The 15,533-nt window shown below is 45.7% G+C and overlaps 1 protein-coding gene across 1 annotated transcript in view; it reads right to left on the bottom strand.

Moving 5' to 3' along the window:
- LOC110514524 (inactive carboxypeptidase-like protein X2) overlaps positions 1–15,533 on the bottom strand; it is a 125,223-nt gene that overhangs the window by 12,999 nt on the left and 96,691 nt on the right. The window contains exons 6-13 of the mRNA XM_036960341.1: positions 15,372–15,522; positions 13,279–13,367; positions 9,249–9,372; positions 8,859–9,055; positions 6,610–6,789; positions 5,344–5,641; positions 3,290–3,429; positions 1,513–1,612 (exon numbers count right to left, since the gene is read on the bottom strand). Of these exons, the coding sequence (XP_036816236.1) occupies positions 1,513–1,612; positions 3,290–3,429; positions 5,344–5,641; positions 6,610–6,789; positions 8,859–9,055; positions 9,249–9,372; positions 13,279–13,367; positions 15,372–15,522 (1,279 nt within the window). The remainder of the gene's footprint in view (positions 1–1,512; positions 1,613–3,289; positions 3,430–5,343; positions 5,642–6,609; positions 6,790–8,858; positions 9,056–9,248; positions 9,373–13,278; positions 13,368–15,371; positions 15,523–15,533) is intronic.

Here is a 15,533-nt window from a genome sequence, read left to right as displayed (position 1 = left end):
AGACGAGCTTCAATGCCATACAACTCTCCTTCCGTTGCCTCCAATTGCTCTTAAATACAAGTAAAACTAAATGCATGCTCTTCAACCGATTGCTGCCCGCACCTGCCCGCCTGTCCAACATCACTACTCTGGACGGTTCTGACTTAGAATATGTGGACAACTACAAATACCTAGGTGTCTGGTTAGACTGTAAACTCTCCTTCCAGACTCACATCAAACATCTCCAATCCAAAGTTAAATCTAGAATTGGCTTCCTATTTCACAACAAAGCATCCTTCACTCATGCTGCCAAACATACCCTCGTAAAACTGACTATCCTACCGATCCTCGACTTCGGCGATGTCATTTACAAAATAGCCTCTGTGACGACCCTCCCACTCTGTCTGCCGTATTCTGTCTTTGTTCTTGTTTCCTTATTAGGATGCCGGTGGGTGGAGTTGGGAGGGTCGTCAGCTTCATGGGAAACACCTGGGCCAGGTGTCTCCCGGGATAAATAGACCTCTTCCACATTCATGGAGGAGACTCTCTCCATGCAGACACCTTTGTAGACTGTGTTGTGGTTCTTGGTGGCCTTTTGTTTGTTTGCTTTGGCACCTTTCAACACCCTGCATTATCACCTTCATGCATGCAAAACACTCACTTACACTACTGATTACTGATTACACACACCATTGTATATTTTCCTTAGTTGCTTTAGTTAATAAATATATATTTTGTTACTCCTTATCTCCACGTTGTCTCCCTTTGTTACGGGCTTTGAGCCGGTTTGTGACACCTCCAATACCCTACTCAATAAATTGAATGCAGTCTATCACAGTGCCATCTGTTTGGTCACCAAAGCCCCATATACTACCCACCAGTGCGACCTGTACGCTCTCGTTGGCTGGTCCTCGCTTCACACTCGTCGCCAAACCCACTGGCTCCAGGTCATCTACAAGTCTCTGCTCGGTAAAGCCCTGCCTTATCTCAGCTCGCTGGTCACCATAGCAGCACCCACCTGTTGCAGGCGCTCTAGCAGGTATATCTCTCTGGTCACCCCCAAAACCAATTCTTCCTTTGGCCGCCTTTCCTTCCAGTTCTCTGCTGCCAATGACTGGAACGAACTACAAAAATCTCTGAAACTGGAAACACTTATCTCCCTCACTAGCTTTAAGCACCAGCTGTCACAGCAGCTCACAGATTACTGCACCTGTACATAGCCCATCTATAATTTAGCCCAAACAACTACCTCTTTCCCTGTATTTAATTAATTTATTTATTTTGCTCCTTTGCACCCCATTATTTATATTTCTTCTTTGCACATTCTTCCACTGCAAATCTACCATTCCAGTGTTTTACTTGCTATATTGTATTTACTTCGCCACCATGGCCTTTTTTTTGCCTTTACCTCCCTCTTATGTATCGAACTGCTTTGCTTTATAATGGCCAGGTCGGGGGTTGTAAATGAGAACTTGTTCTCAACTTGCCTACCTGGTTAAATAAAGGTGAAATAAATCCATAAAATAAATGTACCTGTTCTGATGTCGTGGCCGATCCCTTCCACTTGGATGGTGGCGTTGGCTATGCCCCGCCCCTGCATGTCCCAGACAATGCCTTTGATCCCACGATGCACCTGTGCATGAAAGGTCAGAGGTCAAAGATCAACTGACTCAATAATAATAATAATATGTAACGTATCATATATAATATTAATTTGATGATATTATATTTTATTTTTGGGGGTTAAAAACGAGTTTTAACAGTATTTAAAAGTACAATAAACCCCAGAGTGTGACACATGAATGCTTAAAAACTATTATTTTCAATGTCATCCTTGATATAAATATTGAAACAATATAATATGACTCATTTCAGAAAGCTAGGCGTATGTCGCATGTCGCTACTTTGCAGGAGATGCATTTGAACATCTTGTTTTGTCGTTGATGGAAATGCCTTCTGGAAGATGTCAACTTTCATGTGCCTTAATAATAAACAAACGTTTATTCAATCTGTAAATACGAATACAATTTGTTAAAATACTAGCTTATCTTACTGGCTGGCTAGCCAGCGTTATCTTACTGGCTCGCTAGCTAACGTTATCTTACTGGCTCGCTAGCTAACGTTATCTTACTGGCTCGCTAGCTAACGTTATCTTACTGGCTCGCTAGCTAGCGTTATCTTACTGGCTGGCTAGCCAGCGTTATTATACTGGCTCGCTAGCTAACGTTATCTTACTGGCTCGCTAGCTAACGTTATCTTACTGGCTCGCTAGCTAACGTTATCTTACTGGCTGGCTAGCTAGCATTATCTTACTGGCTGGCTAGCTATCATGACCTTACTGGTTCGCTAGCTAACGTTACCTTACTAGCTCGCTAGCTAACGTTACCTTACTGGCCAGCTAGCTAACTTTACGTGTATGATCTGTGTAGTAAAATTACTTGAATCGGAAAATCCATTTGCATTGCTAGTTATAGCCAAATGTTAGCTAGCTAACATCGAACCTAGTTGATTAAGTCTTTAGCTACCTGCAGATTCATACTACAGCTATGAAAATCAGTTTGTATTGGTAGTAAAATGAGTTGGGATTATGCCAGTTAATTGTTACATGTCTGAACTTAAGACTGCATTTCACCCATCAAGTTAGCCATGTGTGTCTGGGGGTGATTACAGCCATCTATTGTATTTCATGAACATGTGCACATATCCTGCACCCTCTCTGGACTCTACGCCCTCTCTGGACTCTACACGCCCTCTCTGGACTCTACACGCCCTCTCTGGACTCTACACGCCCTCTCTAGCCTCTACACCCCCTCTCCGGACTCTACGCGCCCTCTCTAGACTCTACGACCTCTCTAGACTCTACACGCCCTCTTTAGACTCTACGACCTCTCTGGACTCTACAACCTCTCTGGACTCTACACCCTCTCTAGACTCTACACGCCCTCTCTAGACTCTACACCCTCTCTAGACTCTACACCCTCTCTAGACTCTACACCCTCTCTAGACTCTACACCCTCTCTAGACTCTACATCCTCTCTAGACTCTACACCCTCTCTAGACTCTACACCCTCTCTAGACTCTACACCCTCTCTAGACTCTACACCCTCTCTAGACTCTACACCCTCTCTAGACCCTACACGCCCTCTCTGGACTCTACGCCCTCTCTGGACTCTACGCCCTCTCTGGACTCTACGCCCTCTCTGGACTCTACGCCCTCTCTGGACTCTACGACCTCTCTGGACTCTACGACCTCTCTGGACTCTACGCCCTCTCTAGACTCTACACCCTCTCTAGACTCTACATACTGTACCTGCTCCATGAAGACGAGCAGAGACTCCCGGTTGTTTTCCCACTCCTCCGCCAGCTCACTCTCATGGGGGAATTTGTCACAACCCACGTACATCGACAACTCAAAGCAGTTGGTGTGCAAGTAGCTGAAGTCGTTCATACCTGCCAACACAGCGGCACAGACAGAGTAATTTATCTCTCGGGCCAACTGCCCAATGAAAAGACATCAGCTGATATGTTCTTTTTTTCACCAGTGTTTTATAAAGATAATAAATCAAATCAGCATGTGTTGAAATGAAGAGCTACTCTGGTACTGGTCTGTGGTATGTTTTCCCATCGGCAGGGACTGGGAAACTGGTCAGAATTGAAGGAATGATGGATGGCGCTAAATACAGGGAAATTCTTGAGGGGAAACCTGTTTGTCTTCCAGAGATTTGAGACTGGGACGGAGGTTCGCCTTCCAGCAGGACAATGACCCTAAGGATACTGCTAAAGCAACACTTGAGTGGTTTAAGGGGACACATTTAAATGTCTTGGAATGGCCCAGTCAAAGCCCAGACCTCAATCCAATTGAGAATCTGTGGCATGACTTAAAGATTGCTGTGCACCAGCGGAACCCATCCAACTTGGGAGCTGGAGCAGTTTTGCCTTGAAGAATGGGAAAAACTCCCAGTGGCTAGACGTGCCAAGCTTATAGAGACAAGAGACTTGCACATGTAATTTCAGCAAAAGGTGTCTCTACATATTATTGACTTTGGGGAGGTGAAAAGTTATGCTCAAGTTCAGTTTTTTTGTCTTATATATTTTGAATCTACAAAGTGGTTGTGTCAATCAAATGATACAAACCCCACAAAAATCTATTTTAATTCCAGGTTGTAAGGCAACAAAATAGAAAAAATGCCAAGGGGGTGAATACTTTCGAAAGCCACTGTATGTTGCATGAGACTTTAAAAAACGTTTTTTCATACCTGAAGTGCCCTTTTCGGCATTTGCTCGATGAGAATCTCCCATATTGCAAATGTACGGTCCCTTACTAGACGTACTAGACGTACTAGACGTACTAGACGTCCGCGAATGTTTTGAAAATTTACCGACAACGTCGGGCCGTGCACCAGGGCCAGATCTTCCGGGAAGTCATCGAACGAAGTCTCTCGGACATTCGGTTTCCGTTTTTATAACATTTAAAAATGTTGGTCCTTTTTCCGCTGTCCCCGTAAATTCCACCAGATGGCGAATGGATTCTATTTGCAAATGTACAAAACATCACCAATCATGACATGGCCATTTCTCCTAAATGGTAACAACTTTCGAAGACGAAACTTAGTGAGCATAGGTTTGGTCTAATGGGCTGTTAGCCCAGAAACATAGGTTTGGTCTAATGGGCTGTTAGCCCAGAAACATAGGTTTGGCCTAATGGGCTGTTAGCCCAGAAACATAGGTTTGGCCTAATGGGCTGTTAGCCCAGAAACATATGTTTGGCCTAATGTGCTGTTAGCCCAGAAACAAGATGGCGTCGAGGCCTCAACGCTTTTTGAGTTAAGGCCATTTTTCTGGGATTAAAGGTCAAAAACGAAAATAGAGCGCTAATTTGACCGTTTCACGTCGAAGTACATGAACCTACGGTGTCAGGAAAAAAAGAACCAGACATTTATCTATCGTAATTTACGAGAAATTGTACAATGTACAATTGGTGATGGTCAAAGAAATGTGTTTTTTTCCCCAAAAAAAGTTTGAAATGAAGAACTACTCTGGTACTGGTCTGTGATAATAAATCAATAAATGAATTTAATTGAATCAGAGATGAATTGAAATGAATTGAAATGAACTGAACTGAACTGAAATGAATTGAACTGAACTGAAATGAATTGAATTGAACTGAAAGGAATTGAATTGAACTGAAATGAATTGAATTGAACTGAAATGAATTGAACTGAACTGAAATGAATTGAATTGAACTGAAATGTATTGAATTGAACTGAAATGAATTGAATTGAACTGAACTGAACATAACTGAAATGAATTGAAATGAATTGAATTGAACTGAATTGAACTGAATGGGAAAACATCAACACTAACTCCCTGCCGCGGTGTGCCAGGACGCCCCGTTGATGGTGCCATCTTCCTTGGCAAAGTCCTCGGTGTGGCAGACTCGTCGTCTGGCGTCGGTCATCAGGCGGTGGGTGGATGCGTAGGAGAAGGCGAGCCAGCGGAAGACGTGGTCATCTGGGGTCGGGGTCTGCTCCCTGGATACACCCTGGGAACGGGTCCTGTCGTAGGGGAAGGTCACCACCAACTCCCCTCCCTGGAGGTTACCACCCAGGACAAACGGGATCTTCTCCATCCAGGAGACCAGCGCACGCGTCTCTGCTGCTACCTGAGGAGAGGAGAGGAGAGGAGAGGAGAGGAGAAGAGAAGAGAAGAGAAGAGAAGAGAAGAGAAGAGAAGAGAAGAGAAGAGAAGAGAAGAGAAGAAAAGAGAAGAGAAGAGAAGAGAAGAGAAGAGAAGAGAAGAGAAGAGAAGAGAGGAGAGGAGAGGAGAGGAGAGGAGAGGAGAGGAGAGGAGAGGAGAGGAGAGGAGAGGAGAGGAGAGGAGAGGAGAGGAGAGGAGAGGAGAGGAGAGGAGAGGAGAGGAGAGAAAGGGAACGGGAGGAAAGAGGAGAGGAGAGGAGAGGAGAGGAGAGAAGAGAAGTGAGGAGGAAAACTAGAAGTCCTCTATCTGTCATAGTGACAGGATGAGAACCAGAAGTCCTCTATCTGTCATGGAGTCATAGTGACAGGATGAAAACCTGAAGTCCCCTATCTGTCATAGTGACAGGATGAGAACCAGAAGTCCTCTATCTGTCATAGTGACAGGATGAGAACCAGAAGTCCTCTATCTGTCATAGTGACAGGATGAGAACCAGAAGTCCTCTATCTGTCATGGAGTCATAGTGACAGGATGAGAACCAGAAGTCCTCTATCTGTCATGGAGTCATAGTGACAGGATGAGAACCAGAAGTCCTCTATCTGTCATGGAGTCATAGTGACAGGTTGAGAACCAGAAGTCCTCTATCTGCGACGACTAACAAGGAACTTTGTTCAGGTGCTCTGATTTTTTGTAAATTATAATTTGGACAAATCACAATTTCACAGGTGCTCGCATCTTTCGAATTTCGTAACAGGGAGGGACATTTGGCCCAGAGAGTGGCTCGCATCTGGCTGCAAGTTTCCGTTAAGGAGGGTGGTGACTTCGCTAGTCTCAATAGTATCTTCTCTCATTTTTATTTTTAAGTTCTGGATGTCTGAGATTCCCCTATCAATGTCTTTCGAAAACTCCTCAGAATCTTGTGTGGCATTTACTGACCGTGGAGTTCTTGGACTGATACCATTCGGGAATGGGCACATGGTGGTTGAGCATCTTCCTGGGGATCCATTTCTTTGTTTCAGCCTCCCACAGGATGGAGTTGAGGTCAGGGAAGTTATGGTGGATGTCTACTCCGTCCTGACTCCACCGACCCAGGGACCAGCCACTCAGCTCTGAACCCTGAGGGACAACGGGAGAGTGACACATGGTGACACGTGAGAGCAGATAATTAAGACGTGAGGTCCTCAAATGGTTTTAAATTAATTAAGGATAAAAAGTTATCATTTAAATAAAACTATACTATATATATTCACATAACAAATAATTGATTAAAACACAATGTTTTGGAATGAAGGTCTACAATAGCCTCAGCAGCACTCTGTAGGGTAGCACCATGGTGTAGCCGGAGGACAGCTAGCTTCTGTCCTCCTCTAGGTACATTGACTTCAATACAAAACCTAGGAGGCTCATGGTTCTCACCCCCCTTCCATAGACTTACACAGTAATTATGACAACTTCTGGAGGATGCCCTCCACCAACCTATCAGAGTTCTGCAGCCTGAACTGACATGTTGTTCACCCAATCAAAGGGTCAGAGAATGAATCTAGTACAGAAAGCCTAAGCTACAGCTAGCTAGCACTGCAGTGCATAACATGTGGTGAGTAGTTGACTCAAAGACAATAGTTGAACAGTTTTGAACAAATTAATTTCTTCAAAAATGAAGGAGAAACAAGAGAGGGAGAGAGAGAGAGATAGCTGTATTTAGTTGTCATTTTTAAAATTTTCACTTACTTAGCTAGCGAATGCAGCTAGCTAGTTTAGCCTGCTCAAACACCTGGTTCAAATGGAGAGGGATGCTATGTTAGCTAGCTAGTTTAGCCTGCTCAAACACCTGGCTCAAACGGAGAGGGATGCAATGTTAGCTAGCTAGTTTAGCCTGCTCAAACACCTGGCTCAAACAGAGAGGGATGCAATGTTAGCTAGCTAGTTTAGCCTGCTCAAACACCTGGCTCAAACGGAGAGGGATGCAATGTTAGCTAGTTGGAACTGGAACACTTCCAAATGCAAATTAATTACTTAAAAATCATACAATGTGATTTTCTGGATTTTTGTTTTAGATTCCGTCTCTCACAGTTGAAGTGTACCTATAATAAAAATTACAGACCTCTACATGCTTTGTAAGTAGGAGAACCTGCAAAATCGGCAGTGTATCAAATACTTGTTCTCCCCACTGTATATATACTTAATAAAAATATGTATATTAGGGATTGAAAATGATGCAGATCAGAGATTGCGTTGACAATCTACCTGCAATATTAACATCCTAAAGTGAAACCCTCCAAAAAAAACAGCTAGATGAAGGCAAGAGAGTGCCAGGCGGTATTGAATGTGTCCTTGATTACTCTAATTTCTCTTGACCCTTGATTCATAGTGTAGGTTGTAGCAACCTACAATGAACATTGCAGTATCATGTAGTAGCCTAAAGCTACATTTTACTTTTATTTTTATTTTTTTTGAATTTTGCCCCTTTTTTCTCCCCAATTTCGTGGTATCCAATTGTTGTAGTAGCTACTATCTTGTCTCATTGCTACAACTCCCGTACGGGCTCGGGAGAGACGAAGGCTGAATGTCATGCGTCCTCCGATACACAACCCAACCAAGCCGCACTGCTTCTTAACACAGCGCGCATCCAACCTGGAAGCCAGCCGCACCAATGTGTCGGAGGCTACACCGTGCACCTGGCAACCTTGGCTAGCGCGCACTGCGCCCGGCCCGCCACAGGAGTCGCTGGTGCGTGATGAGACAAGGAGATCCCTACCGACCAACCCCTCCCTAGGCGCGAACCCAGGGACTCTGATGGCACAGCTGGCGCTGCAGTACAGCGCCCTTAACCACTGCGCCACCCGGGAGGCGCAGTGGTTACATTGTTACATTGAACTGGGTGAATGGAATATGAGCGACAGTTATCCAATATGCTGTAATAGAAATAAGGAAGGAGTCACCCTCCTTCATCCTAAACGGCACCAGCCTCCACTGGAATCACTGGAGAGGATGCTTTGAACTTCTGACTTTGAAGAGGAGAATCTTTCATCTGACGATCACATGGCTGACAAGCAAAAGACCCTTCACACGTGTCCCAGAAGAGTCAGTTGTATCCGTGGTATGTTTCAGTACAGCCATAATGATGCAGTCAATATTTGTAATATCAGCTGTGGGGTTTTGGGTGTCTTTCGGCCACGCACACCTACCACTTCAAGGGCTTTGTCGTAACCGTCGGGGTTGACGGAGGGGAGCAGGTGTATCCTGGTCTCGTGCACCAGGTGACGTATCCGTGGGCTACCCGACAGGTACTCCTGACACATGAACTGCATCAGCAGCAGGAGCAGCTCTCGGCCCAGCACCTCGTTACCATGGGAACCGGCCGTGTAGCGGAACTCTGGTTCACCTGGGAGAGGAGGGAGGGAGGGGGAGGGACAGGGAGGGAGGGAGGGGGGGGGGGGGAGGGGGAGGGAGGGAGGGAGGGAGGGAGGGAGGGAGGGAGGGAGGGAGGGAGGGAGGGAGGGAGGGAGGGAGGGAGGGAAACCACGTTCACCAAACCACTTGAACCCAGAGAACTTTACTTCAAGGAATGGTCTTACCTGGTTCATGCTCTCCGGGGTTGTCTGAGATCTCGATGGCGTAGAGTTTCTGTCCGCTGTGACTCTTGCCGATGTTATAGATCCTTGTGATGTTGGGGCACATCTCATTAACCACCTTCATCAGCTGTAGAGCCAGTAGAGAACACCTCATTAATCACCTTCATCAAATGTAGAGCCAGTAGAGAACACCTCATTAACCACCTTCATCGGCTGTAGAGCCAGTAGAGAACACCTCATTAATCACCTTCATCGGCTGTAGAGCCAGTAGAGAACACCTCATTAATCACCTTCATCGGCTGTAGAGCCAGTAGAGAACACCTCATTTATCACCTTCATCAAATGTAGAGCCAGTAGAGAACACCTCATTAACCACCTTCATCGGCTGTAGAGCCAGTAGAGACAACCTCATTAACCACCTTCATCGGCTGTAGAGAACACCTCATTAATCACCTTCATCGGCTGTAGAGCCAGTAGAGAACACCTCATTAATCACCTTCATCGGCTGTAGAGCCAGTAGAGAACACCTCATTAATCACCTTCATCGGCTGTAGAGCCAGTAGAGAACACCTCATTAATCACCTTCATCGGCTGTAGAGCCAGTAGAGAACACCTCATTTATCACCTTCATCAAATGTAGAGCCAGTAGAGAACACCTCATTAACCACCTTCATCGGCTGTAGAGCCAGTAGAGACAACCTCATTAACCACCTTCATCGGCTGTAGAGAACACCTCATTAATCACCTTCATCGGCTGTAGAGCCAGTAGAGAACACCTCATTAATCACCTTCATCGGCTGTAGAGCCAGTAGAGAACATCTCATTAATCACCTTCATCGGCTGTAGAGCCAGTAGAGAACACCTCATTAATCACCTTCATCGGCTGTAGAGAACACCTCATTAATCACCTTCATCGGCTGTAGAGCCAGTAGAGAACACCTCATTAACCACCTTCATCGGCTGTAGAGAACACCTCATTAACCACCTTCATCGGCTGTAGAGCCAGTAGAGAACAAGAGTCCCAGAGCTTTCAGTAGGCCTTCCACATGGCGAAATTGATTTCAGATGTGATGTCTCGCAGCTTACTTAGCGGGCTACCACTTTCCTCCCGATTCTGCCCATACCTGGGGCCAACTCTGCCTTGCTAGCACACTTGACTGCCCTCCTGCCCTCCTGAAGCTTCTCACCCCAAGCGAAAGGCTAACTATTCGCCGGCTCTATAAGGGGGACACTAAAGGCTGAGGAGTTAATTTCACACATCCCCCCCATGAGCTACAACAGCATCACTCCACTGTGATAATGTAATATATTTTTTAGCATATAACGCATTACCTAATGTTTCATTTTCATAACAAGACTCTAATAAAGTACATTGTTACCATTTAAATGTTTATTGGTTTAAACTGGCTCTCTCCAGAGCATAGACTGGGTTCCTCCATTTTACTGTAAGGCATGCTAAACTGGCTCTCTCCAGAGCATAGACTGGGTTCCTCCATTTTACTGTAAGCCATGCTAAACTGGCTCTCTCCAGAGCATAGACTGGGTTCCTCCCTTTCGCTTACAGTGTCTGCCCAGCATTACTCTGTGGTGTAGTGCAGTGTCTGCCCAGCATTACTCTGTGGTGTAGTGCAGTGTCTGCCCAGCATTACTCTGTGCTACAGAGTAGTGTCTGCTAAGCATTACTCTGTGGTGTAGTGCAGTGTCTGCCCAGCATTACTCTGTGGTGTAGTGCAGTGTCTGCCCAGCATTACTCTGTGGTGTAGTGCAGTATCTGCCCAGCATTACTCTGTGGTGTAGTGTTGCCAGCATTACTCTGTGGTGTAGTGTCTGCCCAGCATTACTCTGTGGTGTAGTGTCTGCTCAGCATTACTCTGTGGTGTAGTGTTGCCCAGCATTACTCTGTGGTGTGGTGTAGTGTCTGCCCAGCATTACTCTGTGGTGTAGTATCTGCCCAGCATTACTCTGTGGTGTGGTGTAGTGTCTGCCCAGCATTACTCTGTGGTGTAGTGTTGCCCAGCATTACTCTGTGGTGTGGTGTAGTGTCTGCCCAGCATTACTCTGTGGTGTAGTGTTGCCCAGCATTACTCTGTGGTGTGGTGTAGTGTCTGCCCAGCATTACTCTGTGGTGTAGTGCAGTGTCTGCCCAGCATTACTCTGTGGTGTAGTGTAGTATCTGCCCAGCATTACTCTGTGGTGTAGTATCTGCCCAGCATTACTCTGTGGTGTAGTGCAGTGTCTGCCGAGCATTACTCTGTGGTGTAGTGTAGTATCTGCACCGCATTACTCTGTGGTGTAGTGTAGTGTCTGCCCAGCATTACTCTGTGGTGTAGTGCAGTATCTGCCCAGCATTACTCTGTGCTGTAGTGTAGTGTCTGCTCAGCATTACTCTGTGCTGTAGCGTAGTGTCTGCCCAGCATTACTCTGTGGTGTAGTATAGTATCTGCCCAGCATTACTCTGTGGTGTGTCTGCCCAGCATTACTATGTGATGTAGTACAGTGTCTGCCCAGCATTACTCTGTGGTGTAGTGTCTGCCCAGCATTACTCTGTAGTGCAGTGTCTGCCCAGCATTACTCTGTGATGTAGTGTCTGCCCAGCATTACTCTGTGGTGTAGTACAGTGTCTGCCCAGCATTACTCTGTGGTGTTGTGTCTGCCCAGCATTACTCTGTGATGTAGTGCAGTGTCTGCCCAGCATTACTCTGTGGTGTAGTGTCTGCCCAGCATTACTATGTGGTGTAGTACAGTGTCTGCCCAGCATTACTCTGTGATGTAGTACAGTGTCTGCCCAGCATTACTCTGTGGTGTAGTGTCTGCCCAGCATTACTCTGTGGTGTAATGTCTGCCCAGCATTACTCTGTAGTGTAGTGTCTGCCCAGCATTACTCTGTGGTGTAGTGCAGTGTCTGCCCAGCATTAGTCAGTGATGTAGTGCAGTGTCTGCCCAGCATTACTCTGTGGTGTAGTGCAGTGTCTGCCCAGCATTACTCTGTGAGGTAGTGCAGTGTCTGCCCAGCATTACTCTGTGGTGTAGTACAGTGTCTGCCCAGCATTACTCTGTGGTGTAGTGTCTGCCCAGCATTACTCGGTGGTGTAGTACAGTGTCTTCTCAGTATTACTCTGTGGTGTAGTATAGTATCTGCCCAGCATTACTCTGTGGTGTAGTGTAGTATCTGCCCAGCATTACTCTGTGGTGTAGTGTAGTGTCTGCCCAGTAATACTCTGTGGTATAGCGTAGTGTCTGCCAGCATTACTCTGTAGTGTGGTGTCTGCCCAGCATTACTCTGTGGTGTAGTGCAGTGTCTGCCCAGCATTACTCGGTGGTGTAGTACAGTGTCTTCTCAGTATTACTCTGTGGTGTAGTATAGTATCTGCCCAGCATTACTCTGTGGTGTAGTGTAGTATCTGCCCAGCATTACTCTGTGGTGTAGTGTAGTGTCTGCCAGCATTACTCTGTGGTGTAGTGTCTGCCCAGCATTACTCTGTGGTGTAGTGTCTGCCCAGCATTACTCTGTGTTGTAGTGTCTGCCCAGCATTACTCTGTGGTGTAGTGCAGTGTCTGCCCAGCATTAGTCAGTGATGTAGTGCAGTGTCTGCCCAGCATTACTATGTGATGTAGTACAGTGTCTGCCCAGCATTACTCTGTGGTGTAGTGTCTGCCCAGCATTACTCTGTAGTGCAGTGTCTGCCCAGCATTACTCTGTGGTGTAGTGTCTGCCCAGCATTACTCGGTGGTGTAGTACAGTGTCTTCTCAGTATTACTCTGTGGTGTAGTATAGTATCTGCCCAGCATTACTCTGTGGTGTAGTGTGGTGTCTGCCCAGCATTACTCTGTGGTGTAGTGTAGTGTCTGCCCAGTAATACTCTGTGGTATAGCGTAGTGTCTGCCAGCATTACTCTGTAGTGTGGTGTCTGCCCAGCATTACTCTGTGGTGTAGTGTGGTGTCTGCCCAGCATTACTCTGTGGTGTAGTGTGGTGTCTGCCCAGCATTACTCTGTGGTGTAGTGCAGTGTCTGCCCAGCATTACTCTACTTACATGCCTCATCTCTTTGTAGCTGTGATGTTTGAAGTCCAGGTTGTCTGTTGTTGTGATCTCATTCCGTCTGTGGTAATAGTTCTGTGAGTCTGACAACAAACACATCCCATATCAAGTCATTGAACAAATCACTATATCGACAACAGTATGTGTCAACTGAAGAGCTAGATAGGAATTATAAGTGAAATAATCTGTCTGTAAACCATAGTTGGAAAAATTACTTGTGTCATGCACAAAGTAGATGTGCTAACCGACTTGCCAAAAATATAGTTTGTTAACAAGAAATGTGTGGAATGGTTGAAAAACGAGTTTTAATGACTCCAACCAAAGTGTATGTAAACTAGTTTTAATGACTCCAACCTGAGTGTATGTAAACTTCCCACTTCAACTGTATGCTTCTGTTATTGTAATAATGTTGTTTTTTGATTATGTCTCAAACAATTAATCTCAGGGTTTTCTAGGTCCGGTATTAGTCTGTGGTCCTCTGCTAGTTCACTGTGTCCTTTGTGATAATTGCTATGTCCCTACATTTGTACCTTTTTTTAACATTCATATCTATTTTTCAATCGTTATCTTTAGCTTTAATGAATTACACGTAACGTGGAGGGAAAGGGTCCTTGTGTGGCCATTGTGTGGGTTTACATAATCGTTTCCTATTAAGCTTAATTAATAGGTTATAACCACTTAAAGTGTTTGGCCATTGTGTGGGTTTATATAATCGTTTCCTATTAAGCTTAATTAATAGGTTATAACCACTTAAAGGGTGTGGCCATTGTGTGGGTTTACATAATTGTTTCCTATTAAGCTTAATAGGTTATAACCACTTAAAGGGTGCGGCCATTGTGTGGGTTTACATAATCGTTTCCTATTAAGCTTAATTAATAGGTTATAACCACTTAAAGTGTTTGGCCATTGTGTGGGTTTATATAATCGTTTCCTATTAAGCTTAATTAATAGGTTATAACCACTTAAAGTGTTTCTGCGTATTAGGGCTCCACACTATTCTATCCACGTGTGTAACAGTATAACTTTAGTCCGTCCCCTCGCCCCGCCCCGGGCTCGAACCAGGGACCCTCTGCACACATCGACAACAGTCACCCACGAAGCATCGTTACCCATCGTTCCACAAAAGCCGCGGCCCTTTGCAGAGCAAAGGGGGAACCACTACTTCAAGGTCTCAGAGCGAGTGACGTCACCGATTGAACCGCTATTTAGCGCTGCACCACCGCTAACTAAGCTAGCCGCTTCACATCCGTTACACTAGCACCACCGCTAACTAAGCTAGCCGTTTCACATCCGTTACACTAGCACCACCGCTAACTAAGCTAGCTGTTTCACATCCGTTACACCAGCACCACCGCTAACTAAGCTAGCCGTTTCACATCCGTTACACCAGCACCACCGCTAACTAAGCTAGCCGTTTCACATCCGTTACACTAGCACCACCGCTAACTAAGCTAGCCGTTTCACATCCGTTACACCAGCACCACCGCTAACTAAGCTAGCCGTTTCACATCCGTTACACTAGCACCACCGCTAACTAAGCTAGCCCGTTTCACATCCGTTACACCAGCACCACCGCTAACTAAGCTAGCCCGTTTCACATCCGTTACACCAGCACCACCGCTAACTAAGCTAGCCGTTTCACATCCGTTACACATGGCAACATATCCGGTCTTATTGTATATCTTCCCCCTGTATTGTTCACGGTCTTATCGACTTGTGGTAATACAGCGTCTTGTAGGCCTACATGATACCCATACACCACCCCTCTGCCTTAGTTTATTAGGTACACCACCCCCTTGTCTACTACTGCCATTCACCTTAATACACTGAGGCCACTGGCCAGTTTATTAGGTACACCACCCCTGTAGTTACACACATAGCAGTTATCAGATAGAATCACACAGTACACACAGCAGTTACCTAGTAGAATCACACAGTACACACAGCAGTTACCTAGTAGAATCACACAGTACACACAGCAGTTACCTAGTAGAATCACACAGTAAACACAGCAGTTACCTAGTAGAATCACACAGTACACACAGCAGTTACCTAGTAGAATCACACAGTACACACATAGCAGGTACCTGGCATGGGACATCCCAGGATCTCCACTCTCATACAGATGCTGCCACGGTTGAACCAGGAACGAGGGTTGACCCTGATGTACCGAGCCACGGCAGCCACAGGAAACATGTTCAACACAGGGATCTCTTTCTCCTTGTTACCAATGAAGATCTACTGAGACA

This window comes from Oncorhynchus mykiss, chromosome 23 (assembly GCF_013265735.2).
Source record: "Oncorhynchus mykiss isolate Arlee chromosome 23, USDA_OmykA_1.1, whole genome shotgun sequence".
NCBI lineage: Eukaryota > Metazoa > Chordata > Actinopteri > Salmoniformes > Salmonidae > Oncorhynchus > Oncorhynchus mykiss.
Note: the sequence above shows the minus strand (reverse complement) of the source record. Positions and strands in the feature narration are given on the sequence as shown.